Here is a 16,391-nt window from a genome sequence, read left to right as displayed (position 1 = left end):
TGTTGCTTATTTATGATCTCGACCTCACTTTTGCACAGATGCAACTCGCCAACTGGCGAAAATCAGAAGAAGACCCGAATTCGGTAGGTACAATATCGATTACCGGCAATACTTGTTCTTTTTTTTAAGGCCAATAAAAATATTATATTTCATAATTCATTGAGGTGTCGATCTATGTGAATTAAAGGCTAAATGATCCAAAAAGAATCTTATAACATTCGGCCGTGCCGTTTCAAGTCACGTGAGCTTTTTCTTTAATTTTATCCTAACAGATATCGTGTGAACAAAACATGATATAGACTTCGTTGAGAAGCCGATCTAAGCGTATTAACGGCAATATTATGGGAAAATAATTTCATAACATTCGATCGAGTCGTTTCGAGTTTTTATTTTTTTAAATCTTTTATAACTTTTTATTATGCTGGGAAATTATTTGTGTTTAATATGGTATTTTAAATTTTAGTAAACAAAGACACAAGTTCTTTATTAATATTGTATTTAATGAATGAATATTTCTTGATTTGAACAGAACATTTAATTTACATAAGTTATAACACTTTGTATTCTCGATATTTTGATTAATTAATAATAAATTGTATAAGAAAATAATAAATGTCATCTCATGACGAAAACTAACAACGGTATTAGGTTATCGTTCACAGACACTTATTGTACAAGGGTGCTTTCTAAAGTATACACAATGGTGCACACAAATACACACTGAGCAGAGTGAGCGAGTGAGCAGTGATGGTTGAGTTTATTTTTCTAACAGTGTTGAACTCAAGTGTCACATCAAACTCTATCCACGGCTTGTTTAAATTAAGTCTTTTTACAATATTAAATAGAAATTATTACAATATTACAATAGAAATATTAAGTGACCTGTTTTGTTAAAATCAATCGTAGCTCTCTAATAATTTGAGCATGTACTATTGATACAAATAAAAAAAAAACATACAAATTTAAATTGACAGTTATATATTATCAACTTTTATCAAAATTAGTTTAATTGTATTCATTAAATGTAAATGATATTGAAGAAATGATTAGTGAAATATTGAAAAATGGTCGAGTTTAATTTGTAAACAATATATGTGTGTCTAAAATTATTTATCAATATGATCACAATTCAAAGTGCAAACTATACTTTTCCAGAAAAAATTAAAATATTTTGCAGATCCATTCAGTGATGATGAATATATTATTTAAAATAGAAGGTTTTTTTTTTTTTATCCCATAGAGATAAGACTATAAAGATGTAATTTAATGATGACGCTTGACGCTGGCTTTGAGCGACAAAATAGGATTAAACCTAGTTGAAAAAAATAGAACTATGTGTAGCGTCAAATTTAAAAGATGTAACTTTATGATGACGCTTGATGCTGGCATTGAGAAAGTTTAGTAATCCATAACCTTATTTTTAATAAGACACCATAGAGATAATACAGTTAGAGAAAGCCAGGGATCTTCTATCCTGTAAGTGTATGCAATATGCGAAGCGAGAGAGAAGACTGTCAGTGAGTTCCCCTGTGTCCTATATACAAATAAATATATTCTTTTTTGTTGGTCTGAACCACGAACACGCTCTACTTGATACCAGACATTTTTTTCAATATTTTTCATGAGAAAAAGAAAACAAATTTCACTTCCCAAATTTATGGTTTTTTCGATAGATATTTCAATATAACGATAGGTCAAAAATGTAAAGGATCTTAATTGTAGATCTTGAGAAAGGAAACAAAAAAGTATTGAATAAAAATTTTCGTATCTCAACGGAGAACCGAGTTATTATGAAAAAACTGAATTTAACCCTATTTTCAAGATGGCGGAAAATCTGCCAAGAAATTTCGGTCGACAATTCGAAGTTAAGCTTTTCTAGGCCTTTTCTTGAATAAATTAATATACAGGAAATAGAAAAAACATAAAAAACGAATATTTATTAATTGGGTCGTGTGTATCAGGCTTGATTGATTTAAAATTGGCAACATTTGTTACAAATATGGCTGACTCATTTCATCTTTTACTAACCAAAGACTATAGGATTACTAACCTAATATAAATGATTAGCGTCGTCTATATACACGCCAGCATGCTGCTCATTACGATTTTATCTTTGTCAACCTTTTGTGTAATATACGGTTATGACAAAGACATGCCATCATGGACAGTATGACAGCTTGTTATTTAGGAACAGACATCCCTATAACCTCACATTTAAACGTACCTTGATAAATTATCATACTAATACCAACTAAATCGAATAAAATCTTGACACGACTGTTAGGGAAAAATTAGAATAAAGGAACCAACAATACGTACTGCGCGATAACAGTTGCGTCTAACTGTAATAACACTTGTAAAGTTGACAAAAGTCGTAACACAAAAAAAAAAAAAACACAATATTTATTTTTATTACTTGTGTGCTGTATTTTTATAATACTTTTGTATGGCTGTTAATATTTACTTTCCAAAAAATATTTATAAAAAAATATTTTCGTGAGCGCGCATTTAATGCCAAAGAAAATAGTGGCACAATAATGGATTTTGGATCGGATTTAGGTTTGGGTTTAACATCAGAACAAACAGAAAAAATCTTGCAATTTCAAGATCTGACAGGTATTGAGGATATGTCAATATGTAGGGATGTCTTACAACGTCATCAATGGGATTTAGAAGTTGCTGTACAGGAACAATTAAATATTCGAGAAGGACGTCCTTCTGTGTTCGCAACAGAATCACGTCCACCGGCTGTTGTTAGTGATTTAGCAGCGCAACATTTTTATGCACCCACAAGTGATGGTCCCGGAGGAATACGTGGTTTTTTTAGTTACCTTTTTAATTTTGTATTATCGTTGTGTGTGAATACCGTATCGACTATCTTTCAAATTGGATTTAGAATTATCAGACCAGATCCACGTAGATCGATCACAGATCCGGTTGGTGATGTTTTGAATTTTATACGAAATTTCGATGAGAAATTTGGTTCAGTTCATCCTGTATTTTATCAAGGAACATATTCACAAGCATTAAGTGATGCCAAACAAGAATTACGATTTTTATTGGTATTTTTACATAAAGATGATAGTGTTGAGTCAATTACGTTTTGTAGGTATGTATGTACATCAAATTTTATATCACTTTAAAAATAATCCCATAAAGGAATACATAAAATAAGCCATTCTTAGGAAGACCTCAATAGCCAGCTCCGATTTTAATGTTTTTATACCATGTATACAGTGTGTCCCCCAGTGAGGTAACTATACTTGTAAATTTCCTTATTTTGCATTTTAAGAAAAAAATGAATTCTTTATAAGAAGTTTTGTTTATTCTGAAAAGTATGTAGGAATATTTAAAACTTCTAAATAATGTACAGGGTAACGTAAAATTTGGTATCACTATTTTGATTTTTGGTAAACTACCCTTCTTTTTTATAAGTTGGCGAAATGTTAGTAAAAAAAGTTACTCGCAATTAACAATTATGACAATATACAAAATACATATCAAGAAGATCCGTGTACTTTAATAATAGGATCATTTGTTATTTGAACAAAAGCTCTAATTTTAAAAAAACGTAAGAAAGAAAATATTAATAATTCAATTAACATGTACCATCCGAGAGTGCAATTTTTTGTGGACTAGCTTAGAAAATTAAAAAGAAAATTTACTTTCTCGGATAAACATTCACTAAAGAATGGAATTGTCAAAGTTGGAAAGATCTTCTTGATATTTTGTATAGAGTCATAATTGTTAATTTCAAGTAACTTTTTTTAGTAACATTTTGTCAATTTTTTAAAACGAAGGGTAGTTTACCCAAAAAAAAAATAGTGATACCAAATTTTTGGCTACCCTGTACATTATTTAGAAGTTTTAAATATACCTACATACTTTTCATAATAAGCAAAACTTCTTATAAAGAATGACTTTTTTTTCTTAAAATGCAAAATAAGAAAATTTACAAGTATAGTTACCTCTATCCGCGGACACACTATATATGAAATATATCAAGGTGTATTAAGTTTAGTCCCAAGTTTGTAACGCTTAAAAATATTGATGCTACCAAGTCTGTCCGCCTGTCTTTCAAAAACGAAAAAAGATATCAAGCTGAAATTTTTATAGCGAGCTCAAGACATAATTGGGTTTTGGACCCGTAGGACCCATTTTGTAAAACGTTAGAGATAGAACAAAAGTTTAAATTGGTTACGTAGTTAACTCAAAAATGACGGTTTTTTGTATAAGGATAAATTTTTTGAATGGTACATCCTGTAGTTAAAATGTATAAATATATAGACAAAATAAAATCATATGTTTTAAATTAATAAGATTTTTGACCTTGCATTTTTCTTTGCGATTTCACAACACTACTTTGTTCTCATTTAGAAGAAAAACAACCTATGAATCATTATTATTAGTCTCAGAAAAATTCCCAAAAATTATTATTTTGAAAAAATAGATTATGAATTCTTCATAGTAGACCGTGATTTTTTTAACAGGGGTGGGGACCTGAAGATTTAAATCTTAACTTTAAATCTCCGAGGGAGCATTTCTGCTATCTGCTATAGTTTCCATGACGATGAGAACATACATTGCTCTAGCAAGGATTGAATTGGAGTTGAATTTTAACAAATTTAAATCGGTCACATGAACTCAGGATCGGAACCTATCCTATTCTTGAACGGTTGAATCCTCGAACAATTTTATTGAAATATGTCACTACTGTATCGCTCTTTGAGTTGAACTCAGAACGATAAGTCATTGTAGTTTAACTCGGAAGTTAAACAAAAGGAGTTAAAAAGATTCTACTCGTAACATAGGTCAATTGGGCCTTGGGTTTGTATGAGACCCATCTTGTAAACCGTTAGAGATAGAACAAAAGTTTAAATATAAAAAATATTCTCACAAAAAAATAAACAACTTTTTCTTTGAAATATTTTTTCGTAAACGTCACTGTTTATCCGTGAGGTCGCAAATTAGGTCAAAACTTCGGTGTCCATTTTCTCCTTAACTATACAAGATAGAGATAAAATTTTCAGGTAGCTTCAACTAGTGGCCTAGTTGAAATTCCAAAAGTGAAGTTTTCAACTCTAATAAAGGCTGAATTAATTGAATGTTCTATAATTTTCCTGGCTACGTACTTGGCTTTTATAAAAAGCTTCTCATGTAAAAAAAAAAAATTTAGAATAAAAATCTTTTCTTTTTTTTTATAGGAATACACTTACAAATCCTGAAGTAGTAACATACATAAACAGTAACACATTATTTTGGGCATGTTCTGTAAATACTGGTGAAGGTTATCGTGTATCACAATCGTTACGTGAAAGTCGTTATCCGTTTTTAGCTGTTATTGTATTAAAGGATAATCGAATGACAATCGTTGGTCGATTAGAAGGTACACACGAGCCACGAATATTATTACATCGTTTACGCAGTATATTAGCTGACAATGAAATTAATCTTATTCAAGCCAGAGCTGAACGGTAAGTTTCGTTTCGTTATCTGAATCCATTTTAAGAATTCCTTAATCCGATAAAAAATGGAACATTTACAAGTTCACTGTCAAATGTATCTGTTTGTCATAGCCTATTTTCTTCCAATTTATCACCTAAAAGGGTTCCGTTATAAGATCAAAAAAAAAAAAAAAAAAACAAAGAACGCCAAACTTTGGACGTATATAATTTTTTTGTGTAATTTTCTAGTGTGGAACGAAGTTTAACACAAACTTTACGTGCTCAACAAGATGAAGCTTATATGGAATCATTACGTGCCGATCAAGAGAAAGAACGTAAACGTGAAGAAGAACGGCAAGCCATATTAGCGGAAGAGAGACGAAAACAAGAGGAAATACTTGCTGAAGAACGTAGAAAAGAAGATATTGCTAAACAAAAAATTGATTCAATTGTTAAAGTACCTGATGAGCCAGATGTTACGGATCCAAATGCTGTGCATGTGGTTATCAAACTACCAAATGGTACCAGACTTGAAAGGAGATTTTTAGCAAATCATTCGTTAGAGGTAAGTAACAATTGCTTAGAGTGTTACAAAATTAGAACTCCAATAGACTTGTAATTGGAAATTTTAAATTTCAGGCGGTATTCTATTACGTATTTTGTCATCCATCAAGTCCAGATTCATTTGAAATAACAACAAATTTTCCAAAACGTGTTTTACAATGTAGGCCTGTGAATGAAAATGGTGGTGATAACGTAAAGGTGATGACATTAGCCGAAGCTGGTTTAAGGAATCGTGAAGTGCTCTTTATAAATGATCTCGATGCGTAATAATTATAATTTATAATTAAACAATCAATTAATTGTATAAACAATTTAAAAATGTGTAAAAAACAAAACAAACAAACTTTAAATTTCTATGAAAATTAAGGAATTTATTTTGAAGAATAAATAAACAACAGAAATGTATTTAAGTAATTAATTGTAAATGAAATTTGAGTCACACTTACATAAGATAATTAATAGGTGAGCAACTTATCCTCAAAAGATGTTCAGAGAATTGACACATCACTATTAGTCAAGGATAATATAAAAGACGGGTATTCTAATCCTGTAATGCATGTTGGGAAATGTTTCCAGCGTTTGACATATTAACTGTCAACTGAAGTACTTTCATGCTAACTCCCATAACACCAGGGCCGGATTTAAATTGCTGCCGCCTTGGGGCACTGAAGAAAAGGTCGCCCTATGAAAATGAATTGGATAATTTTCCAATTTTAGAAAAATTCATTGATCAATTAAAGTTTCTGTTATCAAAAAGACATACATAATTTGAAAATATTTTTAATTCTTCAAAAAAACTATATTAATTTATCAATTCCAGAAAATAAAAATAAAAATTTTATTTTTTCAAACCTTTATGGAAATAAATTAATTAAACTATTTTTATAGTTTATGACTCTATACAATTCCATTCTTATTGATTGTTTATCCGAGAAAATGAATTTTCTTTTTAATTTTCTAAATTAGTCTACAAAAAATTACACTCTCGGATAGTACATGTTCATTGATTTATTATTATTTTCTTTCTTACGTTTTTTTTTAATTAGACCATTTGTTCAAATAAAAAATGATGCTATAATTAAAGGATCTTCTTGATATTTTGTATAGAGTCATAATTGTTAGTTGCGAGTGACTTTCCTTAGTAACATTTCACCAACTTATAAAAAAGAAGGGTAGTTTACCAAAAATAAAAATAGTGATTCCAAATTTTTGGCTACCCTGTACATTATTAAGAAGTTTTAAATATACCTACATTCTTTTCAGAATAAGCAAAACTTCTTATAAAGAATGACTTTTTTTCTTAAAATGCAAAATAAGGAAATTTACAAGTATAGTTACCTTTATCCGGGGACACACTATATATTCGAATGTTTAATGGGAGTTACTATGGAAGTACTTTATTTGACAGTCAATTACTATGCTGGACACACTGTTGGCGGCGCAACCGCATGAATGATTAAAATACCTGGTCTTTATATATTACCTTAGATTAATATATTTCCATTTTTTGTTCAATTTATTTAAATATCGTTGGATTACTCCCCCCAGAGAAGAATAAAAAGTTCCGAATAACATTTCATCTCAAATGAACATGTTTTTTTTCCCATGTAATTTGAGATTCAAGATGTAATAGCATCTTATCGTAGTCTATAATCTTTAATCCGATTATAATCAAAATTAGCAATTCGTTAACGATTAAAAAAAAGATGGTGAGTGAAGGCTTAAAAGTAACCGTGAGAGTTACTCACCTATAATAAACACAAACAAAATATGAAAACACTGAGTTGATGTATTTTTTTATAGATTTTACCAATCGTTATAAATATAATTAATTCTTAAAATAACACTCAAATCACACAAGCCATGAGAGCCAATGAGCCCCCAAGAATCGATTTAATTTATTTACTATAATTATTAAATAACAAACAAACACAAATGGTTTGAATTGAGATTGAGATTAAAAAATAAAATACGAACGTGTAAGAATGTTCAGTTTGAATGATTATTTCTATCAATTATTTTTCTTATACTTTACGAATAATTTTGCAATAAATATTATTATTATTAATTATTATTAAATTATATTTATGTTATAAAAAATAATTTGAATTATTGCCACGAAAAAAAATAAAAACCAACTTATTTGTTGTTTCCTTTTATATTATTTTTTTTATTTATTTCTGGCTGAATGTTCCTTGGGGTCCTACAAACACGTTACAAAAAATTTCATTCAAATCGGTGGTGTTTCCCAACTTTTCCACTATTGACAATTTTTTCCCACTTATTTATAAACATTTAAATCGGCAATCATTAAAACTCTAAATTCTGAAAATTCAACTTTAAAAAATCCCCATACACATTTGATCAAGATCACCAAGTTCTAGAATATAATATTTAAGTCACCGCAGATCCCTAAATAATTTATTTATAACTCGAAACATTTTTACGAACGATAAACAATTTTTACCTCAGAAAGAAAAAAAAAACGCTGTTTATTTCGAAAGAACAGTTTTCTATTTGTTAATATTTTGCTTTTTTAAATGTGGTTCAAAAATCGAAAATTTGTGTAATATGTTTTGAAAATTTTGTTATTAAGAATAAAAAGTTTTAATAAAATATGTTTCAAACAAAAGTTGTTGCAGTTTTACTAACTAGAAGTAGAAATTGGTTTTTTTTAAGCATATTTTCCGAATCGAAGATTAGTAGGCGGAGTGCATTTTAAATTCGTTTTATAGCCCCTAAAATCCGATTTTGAAAATAATTTGTTTCCAAGTAGATCTGAGCAACTTCAACCAAGGTCGGATTAACTCATGTCGGTGTCCAGAGGCAATGAGATTCTCCGAGGCCCCCGAACAATGTGACAATCAGGCGCGTTTTTTTTGGTACCCATTGTGGCGCTCTTCCTCTAAAAATTTGTCTTCCCTTTATATATTTTTTGTCTTTACATTTTTTTTTTCTTTATAAATCAACTTGGTTGGCCCTTCTCCTTTATTGTCCTTTCCCCGGGGGCGCCTAGGCAGTTGCCTAATCCGCTACAACTCTAACGACCTCTTTTAGTCGTAATGAGCTTAAATTCGATATACAGGGTGGTTTAAATTAGAAAGTTGTTCTTTATAAATACGCAAGCATAAATCGAATAGTTTAGACAGTAATTGATTGCAAAAAAATCTAGCTTTTTGTACGTTTTTTCATTCAATTTGAACAAAAATGGTCTTTATAAAAAAAAACAAACCACTTTTATTGGATTTATTCCCTGAAATATCATATTTTAACAGCTCTTATTTAATATTAAAAGATATTAAGTACTTACTTTATCTCAAATTGAATCATTTTGGAGATATCAGGAAACACTAACTCTTGTAAAAAATTAGAAAAATAAACTTAAAAATTTGGAAAAATATTCGATAACTGAACTGAACGGCTTAAATAATTTATTAAATTTATAAATGTTTTGTATTATATATAGAAGTTTTTTTAATTAGTTCATCTAATTTAACTCGAAATAAATCACTAGTTATTGGAGCGTTTAATTGACAAACGGGATTCTTAACAATATATTCGACGTAAACCTAGAAACACAATTAATTCAATTTTAATTCGAAATTCAAATACAATTATTTTATAATAATTTACCTTCGAATAAATTTCTTGTAACAATTCTCTAGCATCTCGTGTTGCTGTCGTGTCCGTATTCATAACAAATTTTAAACCTGATGGTGTTTCTAAGAAATTTAATGCATATTTACTCGTTTTATAATAAAGAAATCCCTCTTTCGAATCATACGGTGATATTTTACTGACAAAACTTTTTATGGAAAATAACATTCCATACATTAATTTTGCTTCCTACAATTTGTGAAAACATGAATTATAATAATTGAAATTTTATAAAATACTTTATGTTACTGACTGACCTCTTCGATAGACATTCCAGATTGTTTGGTTCGATTCCATTCTTTATAAAATAATATTGTACCATTTCGATCGAAAATATATAAATTGTAAATTGTCATTTTTAAATTATTTTGTATCAAGTGATGTTTCTTTTATTATGACGTTTTCAATCTTGTCACTGTCAAATCTAAAGCCATGTTCAGATTCATACAGTTGATACGTCAAACAGATACGTCATCATTTACGTAGCTTATTCAATCACAATTTCCAAAGTTTACCCCAAGTGTTTCCAGATTGAACTATTTATCACTAATTGTGCTATTTCGATTTTTAAACGGTGGATAAATTTTATTATTGACGACAAGTAGCCATTTTGACTACTTTGAATTTTCAGTAAAAAGATTAAAAGTATAATGAAACCTCGTTAAATCGAAATGCTCGTTAAGATAAAAAAAATAGTATTTCTTTCCACTGAACCCTTACGATACGTGGTATCTCGAATTATTTAGACTTTGTAGCTCGAACAAAATGTTAGTTCCCTGCGACATATTGATACTCTGTAATTCGAATTTTAAAAATCAGACTCCGTAAGTCGTTTTTAGTAACATATGATGTCGTAGTTAGTAAAATATAATCGCACCATCCTAAGTCGAAATTTTAGCAATTAAATTATCTGTAACTTGAACTATTTGTTAAGTCGACATCTTTTGCATTTCCCTTGAGATTCGAGTTATCGACGTTCCGCTGTAGTTTTAATTATATTTTCTGTTTATTACTAATTTTAGCTTAGATAACTTACGAGAAAAAATTTTAATTAAACAAATACAATTTATTATCACTTTAAAATTTTTAAATCCGGTAAATGTTCCCTGTGGAATTTGGCTATTTTTTGGCTACTTAAACGCCGCTTATCGGCGGCTTTCGTAGAAATTATTCTGGCAACATTGGTTGACCCTTATAATTAATATATGTCCCTTTATATAAATAATCAATAAATTGCCTTCCTTAATTTTCAAATGGAAATCGATAATTTCCCATAAATTTGACTTCAATACGACTCGGCTTTACGAAGTGACGGTAAAACAACGTTGTTTTTTAATTTTTACGTATTTTGCTTTTCATTTCCAACATCGTAAACCGGGCTTTAGAACATTTTTGGAATACCAAATTTTTAAAAATAAACCCTAACAATTTTGGTTAGAACATGTTTTTCTTTTATTAATTACTTCTGACAAAAATAAATAAACAAATTATGGACGAATTATTATTAATTAGTTTAGCAGTTTTAGCACTGATTGGGATAATTTTAATTACGTTCTTAAAAAATAAGGGAACAAAAGGTAAAAAAAATATAATATTAATAAAATTACTTTTCATGAAGGAATTTTCAATTTTCCTAGATAAACCATCACAGCCTGAGACAAATCAACAGAATGTAGTACCAGATGCTAGAGCAAGACGGCTACAAGGAGCTAGAAATCAAAGAGCTCGTTTACGAGTAAATGGTAATAAAAAGAATTGGCTAACCATATGTTAAATTGAATACGTGGTAAAAATTTATTATTCTTTCAGCTCGTAATCAAGCAGAAGGAAATGATGAAAACTTTGACGATAACAATGCTGCACCAGCTGAAGTTCCCAACGATATAGATCCTGTTGAATTTGAAAAAATGGGTGCAAAGAAACGAGCAAAATTAGAGGCCAAAGCGGAAAAGAAAGCACACCGGGAGGCAGAAGAAAAATCACGTGAAGAGAAAAAGAAACGACAAGCAGCTGAAGATGAAGAAAGGCGTAAACAAAGTGAACGTGAAGCATTGGAAGAAAAACGTCGTGAAGAAGAGCAACGTAAAATACAAGAAGAAAAGGAACGTAGAGATCATGAAGAATATTTAAAAATGAAAGCTGCATTTAGTGTCGAAGAAGAAGGTAACATTCTCGAGGGGACACATCTGTTCCTAAATGTTCCTTGGGGGGTCCTCCAACTTTTCTAATGCATCCCGGCTTATTAATTGTACCATAAGGAAATTTCATCTTATTTAATGGGAGTATCCAGAGTTTAGTAAATAAAGAGATATTTTGATTATTTTTTTCATCTTTAGGCTTTCATTCATTTAAATTTTTAATCATGAAATATTGGGTACACAAGATCAAAATATGCGACCATATAACTAGATTAATTTCACTATCCCTCGACTTTCTGGTTTATTCTCCCGATTTCCCAGAACTTTGTGGTGTAGTAACCCTAAACACAACTTGTAATATTTTTTTTATATTTCAGGTTATTTGGAAGGTGAATCGGAAAATCCAGAAAATCTGTTACAGGAATTTGTACGATACATAAAAACTAATAAAGTTGTAATCTTAGAAGATTTAGCATCAAATTTTAAAATGAAAACACAATCTGTTATTGATCGTATCCAAGATTTACAGAAAGATGGTTTATTAACAGGCGTTATTGATGATCGTGGTAAATTTATTTATATCACTGAAGATGAATTAAAAGATGTTGCGAAATTCATTAAACAACGTGGACGTATTTCAATTGCTGAATTAGCTGAAAGCAGTAATCAATTAATTCATTTAGTTACCAGTTAAAAAATATACGATTTAATTTGTTATATTTTTGTGTTTTTAATGTAAATAAAGTATTTTTTTTAAGATAACAAATAACTGAGTTAATTGTTTAAATATCCTATTTAAATCCTTTCTCAAATTTTAAAGGGAGTGGCCGCCATATTTAACTAAATCCCTGTACTTCCAAAACAACTTCAATCAAAGTTCCTCACTTAAGGGCGCAGAGGACCCCTTGGTGTAGCTGCTAGAGAACTATTTGCGGTACTCCTCTTATCATTATTATTCCCTTCTCAAATATTAAAAGGGGTTGTCCTTGTCCGTCATTTTTAATTTTAGAAATGGAGTCAATTATCATCTTTTACAATAACTAAATGGTTGTATCAGTGGTAGATAACATGGCCTCTCTGAAAACGCGCTTGCTAAATAGGTTTTCAAGAGTTTTCAGTTACTTAACATTTTGAGAGTTCTTTCTTCCTCAAATTAATTACCTCCCTCTTACCAGTAACATTTTTATGGTACTAATGTTGCTCATTTACGAACTCGAACTCACTTTTTACGTCCTGACCACGCTAAAAAAATTTCAGCTTAATATCTCTTTTTGTTTTTGAGTTATCGTGTCGACAGATAGACGGACAAATTACCAGCAACACAGGAGAGCAATCTTTTTAAATAACGAAAAGAATCAACTGTTATTCAATGAAAATAATTAGCTGGAGACCTGATAAAAAGTTCATTTCTTAACTACTGCGGCGCTGAGATCTTAAAAATATTCTCGAATACAGCGACTCAGTTTTTTTTGTGTTTGAGTGTACATTGCATTTTGTGCTTTCAAATAAAAAATGTTTCTTTGTTATCCTACTCCTATTTATAATAAAAGTTTGCCTTCTTGGACAAATTAAAGCTTTTTTTTCTTTTTGGTATATTTTTATTTATTAAATAAATGATACTTTTGGGATTAAGTTCTGGATATAAGATCTGTTTAACAAAACAAAACTTATACATTATGTAAAAATATGCTACATGCATGTATACAGAACAGACAGATATAATAATATGAAAATCCCTGATTCCCAACACAGAACCACAATTATATATTAAAAGCTGTGCTTTTTTTTTAGTACTATAGGTATCTCTAGTACCTTCATTTTATATTTAAAATAGGTATAATAATACATCGGAATAAGAATAGGGAAAACATAAGGAAATACGTATAAATCATTCATATTATGTAAAATATTTGAGCTTGAGTGAGCTTGAATAAAGCGAATTGATTATAATATTCCCTACATTGCTGTAGTCTGTTAGATGTACGATTCGATGCTTGATCGTCTTAAATATTATACTTTTTTCACCTCCATGTACAAATTTTAACACAGTATGTAATAATATATGTGTTACCTCTATATACAAATATCATGGGAAATATTTTACCTCCATATAAAGACTATAGATAATTTGATCTTTATTGAAGTGAAACTTTTTATGGGACACTAGCGTTTTGTCATGAGAGTTAACTCGTAGAGCTAACAAAACTGTTAAACTCCTTGTCTCTTTCTTATTACCATTTACTCCAGCAGAGTGAGAGAGGCCGTGGGACTTGATAACTGTACATATACCATTTATTTATTAAACAAGGATAGTTCAAACCTACTTACATTTAAATCTTATATGTCGATCTTTATTTATTAAATGTTATTAAAGTGAAACTTTTTATGGGACACTAGCGTTTTTATTAAACAAGGATAGTTCAAACCTACTTACATTTAAATCTTATATGTCGATCTTTATTTATTAAATGTTATCTGTAATGTCTATATCTATTTAATATATGTTTAGAGCTATCTTTGTTTAGAATATTCATTTTATAATTTACAATAAATTGTAAATGTTTGTATCTACTATCTTTTTGAAGTGAAACTTTTTATGGCAAGTAAGTCTCAGTTCATCAGAGAAAGTCGTTGTAACTAGTGTTGCTTTATTTATGGAATTACGAAAGAAGAATGTTTATGTATATGTAATATATATATATATATATATATATATATATATATATATATATATATATATATATATATATATGTATATGTCTATTAAATTATTTCATATTAAAAATTTTTTAATATTGTTTTTATTCTCAGTTATTGTCAATGAAGATACAAAAAATGTATGCGTCAGTCCAAAACTAACAGCGTCAAAAGTGAAACTTTTTATGTAATTCAAAAACTGTCAATGAGTGTACAAAAAAATACATTGCAGCAAAGAAAAATTGACTGGAAATTATAATAAAAATGATTTATAATAAAAATCAAGAAAAATCTACAGACTATCCCGAATTAATTACTACGGAAGTTTCACTTGTACGTATATGTATATATGTAAATAATAGTACGTACGAGTGAAACTTCCGTAGTAATTAATTCGGGATAGTCTGTAGATTTTTCTTGATTTTTATTATAAATCATTTTATTATAATTTCCAGTCAATTTTTCTTTGCTGCAATGTATTTTTTTGTACACTCATTGACAGTTTTTGAATTACATAAAAAGTTTCACTTTTGACGCTGTTAGTTTTGGACTGACGCATACATTTTTTGATAAAAAAACAGAAATCTTATTGATCTCAAAAACTATCCGACCAGTTATTAAATGAACATGATATAATTTGAACTTTGTGATTTAATGATTGGATGCAGAGCTTTTCAGATATCGCAATTTCGATCCGTATGCCACAATTTATTCGACCAATCATCAAATGAACCCGATTTTTGAACTTTCTGGGTTAAAATTACCTTATTTACTGAGTTTTATCGAAATTGGTTGACAAAAAATATATTTCGATTTTTTGCAATTTTTTTAAGGGGTACCCCTTTGAAAAAATCGAGAAAATCGCAAAAAAATTTTTTGATTTGGATTTTGATAAAACTTGGTTTATAGGGTAATTTTGACCCAAAAAGTATCAAAATCGGGTTAATTTAATGATTGGATGCAGAGTTTCTGGGATATCGCAATATTTGGTTCGATTTTGATCCGTATGCCAAAAATTATTCGACCAATCATCAAATGAACCCGATTTTTGAACTTTTTGGGTCAAAATTACCTTATATACTGAGTTTTATCGAAATTGGAGATAAAAAATTTTTTCGATTTTTTGCAATTTTTTTAAGGGGTACCCCTTTGAAAAAATCGAGAAAATCGCAAAAAAATTTTTTGATTTGGATTTTGATAAAACTTGGTTTATAGGGTAATTTTGACCCAAAAAGTATCAAAATCGGGTTAATTTAATGATTGGATGCAGAGTTTCTGAGATATCGCAATATTTGGATCGATTTTGATCCGTATGCCAGAAATTATTCGACCAATCATCAAATGAACCCGATTTTTGTACTTTTTGTGTCAAAATTACCTTATATACTGAGTTTTATCGAAATTGGAGATAAAAAAAATTTTTCGATTTTTTGTAATTTTTTTAAGGGGTACGTACCCCTTTGAAAAAATCGAGAAAATCGAAAAAAAAAAATTTTTTTTGGATTTTGATAAAACTTGGTCAAAACTACCCTTGACCCAAAAAGTATTAAAATCGGGTTAATTTAATGATTGAATACAGAGTTTCTGAGATATCGCTATATTTGGATCGATTTTAGTCCGTATTTCAAAAACTATTCGACCAGTCATTTTTGCAATTTTTTTAAGGGGTTTGTAAAATACAAGAAAATCGACTATCCAAACTACTTTCCCATTTAATTGAAGTTTGTATATAGAGGTTTATGTGGCGTCTATAGGAGAAATTTTCATGTAACGTCAAAATAATACGGCCCTCGCTATGACGTCTGCTCCAGCTGTAAAATATAGCACAGTGAACTTTTTAATAAATATTATGAAATAAATCAAAGCCCCAGAATTATTAAGAGCAAAAAAA

General features: G+C 29.4%; 3 protein-coding genes across 3 annotated transcripts; 2 read left to right on the top strand and 1 right to left on the bottom strand.

Moving 5' to 3' along the window:
- Positions 1 to 2,331: 2,331 nt before the first annotated feature.
- On the top strand, positions 2,332 to 6,324 carry LOC123301712 (FAS-associated factor 2). The gene is made up of 4 exons (XM_044884584.1): positions 2,332 to 3,109; positions 5,205 to 5,474; positions 5,694 to 6,009; positions 6,084 to 6,324. Exons 1-4 carry the CDS (start codon positions 2,538 to 2,540, stop codon positions 6,273 to 6,275), a joined length of 1,350 nt encoding a protein of 449 aa, XP_044740519.1. The 5' UTR covers positions 2,332 to 2,537; the 3' UTR covers positions 6,276 to 6,324.
- Positions 6,325 to 9,431: 3,107 nt separating this feature from the next.
- On the bottom strand, positions 9,432 to 10,065 carry LOC123301719 (trafficking protein particle complex subunit 1). The gene is made up of 3 exons (XM_044884591.1): positions 9,923 to 10,065; positions 9,642 to 9,854; positions 9,432 to 9,577 (listed from the first exon to the last, which is right to left on the bottom strand). The coding sequence occupies exons 1-3, from the start codon at positions 10,019 to 10,021 to the stop codon at positions 9,449 to 9,451; spliced, it is 441 nt and encodes a 146-aa protein (XP_044740526.1). The 5' UTR covers positions 10,022 to 10,065; the 3' UTR covers positions 9,432 to 9,448.
- A 999-nt stretch (positions 10,066 to 11,064) lies between these two features.
- LOC123300356 (DDRGK domain-containing protein 1) lies at positions 11,065 to 12,643 on the top strand. Its single transcript, XM_044882923.1, has 5 exons — positions 11,065 to 11,242; positions 11,303 to 11,407; positions 11,475 to 11,828; positions 12,181 to 12,492; positions 12,624 to 12,643. Exons 1-5 carry the CDS (start codon positions 11,155 to 11,157, stop codon positions 12,641 to 12,643), a joined length of 879 nt encoding a protein of 292 aa, XP_044738858.1. The 5' UTR covers positions 11,065 to 11,154.
- Positions 12,644 to 16,391: the final 3,748 nt, after the last annotated feature.

Source organism: Chrysoperla carnea, chromosome 5, assembly GCF_905475395.1.
Source record: "Chrysoperla carnea chromosome 5, inChrCarn1.1, whole genome shotgun sequence".
NCBI classification, from domain to species: Eukaryota; Metazoa; Arthropoda; class Insecta; order Neuroptera; family Chrysopidae; genus Chrysoperla; species Chrysoperla carnea.
The sequence above is the reverse complement of the archived record's forward strand: the minus strand, read 5'-3'. Positions and strand labels throughout refer to the sequence as shown.

Excerpts from the sequence above, each read along its gene's own strand:
- LOC123301712 (XM_044884584.1), top strand. The coding sequence starts at position 2,538 with ATGGATTTTGGATCGGATTTAGGTTTGGGTTTAACATCAGAACAAACA. Across the intron at positions 5,475-5,693 it reads ATTCAAGCCAGAGCTGAACG|TGTGGAACGAAGTTTAACAC; the intron begins GTAAGTTTCGTT and ends GTAATTTTCTAG. Across the intron at positions 6,010-6,083 it reads TAGCAAATCATTCGTTAGAG|GCGGTATTCTATTACGTATT; the intron begins GTAAGTAACAAT and ends TTTAAATTTCAG.
- LOC123301719 (XM_044884591.1), bottom strand. The coding sequence starts at position 10,021 with ATGACAATTTACAATTTATATATTTTCGATCGAAATGGTACAATATTA. Across the intron at positions 9,855-9,922 it reads CTGGAATGTCTATCGAAGAG|GAAGCAAAATTAATGTATGG; the intron begins GTCAGTCAGTAA and ends CACAAATTGTAG. Across the intron at positions 9,578-9,641 it reads TACAAGAAATTTATTCGAAG|GTTTACGTCGAATATATTGT; the intron begins GTAAATTATTAT and ends TTGTGTTTCTAG.
- LOC123300356 (XM_044882923.1), top strand. The coding sequence starts at position 11,155 with ATGGACGAATTATTATTAATTAGTTTAGCAGTTTTAGCACTGATTGGG. Across the intron at positions 11,408-11,474 it reads AGCTCGTTTACGAGTAAATG|CTCGTAATCAAGCAGAAGGA; the intron begins GTAATAAAAAGA and ends TTATTCTTTCAG. Across the intron at positions 11,829-12,180 it reads ATTTAGTGTCGAAGAAGAAG|GTTATTTGGAAGGTGAATCG; the intron begins GTAACATTCTCG and ends TTTATATTTCAG.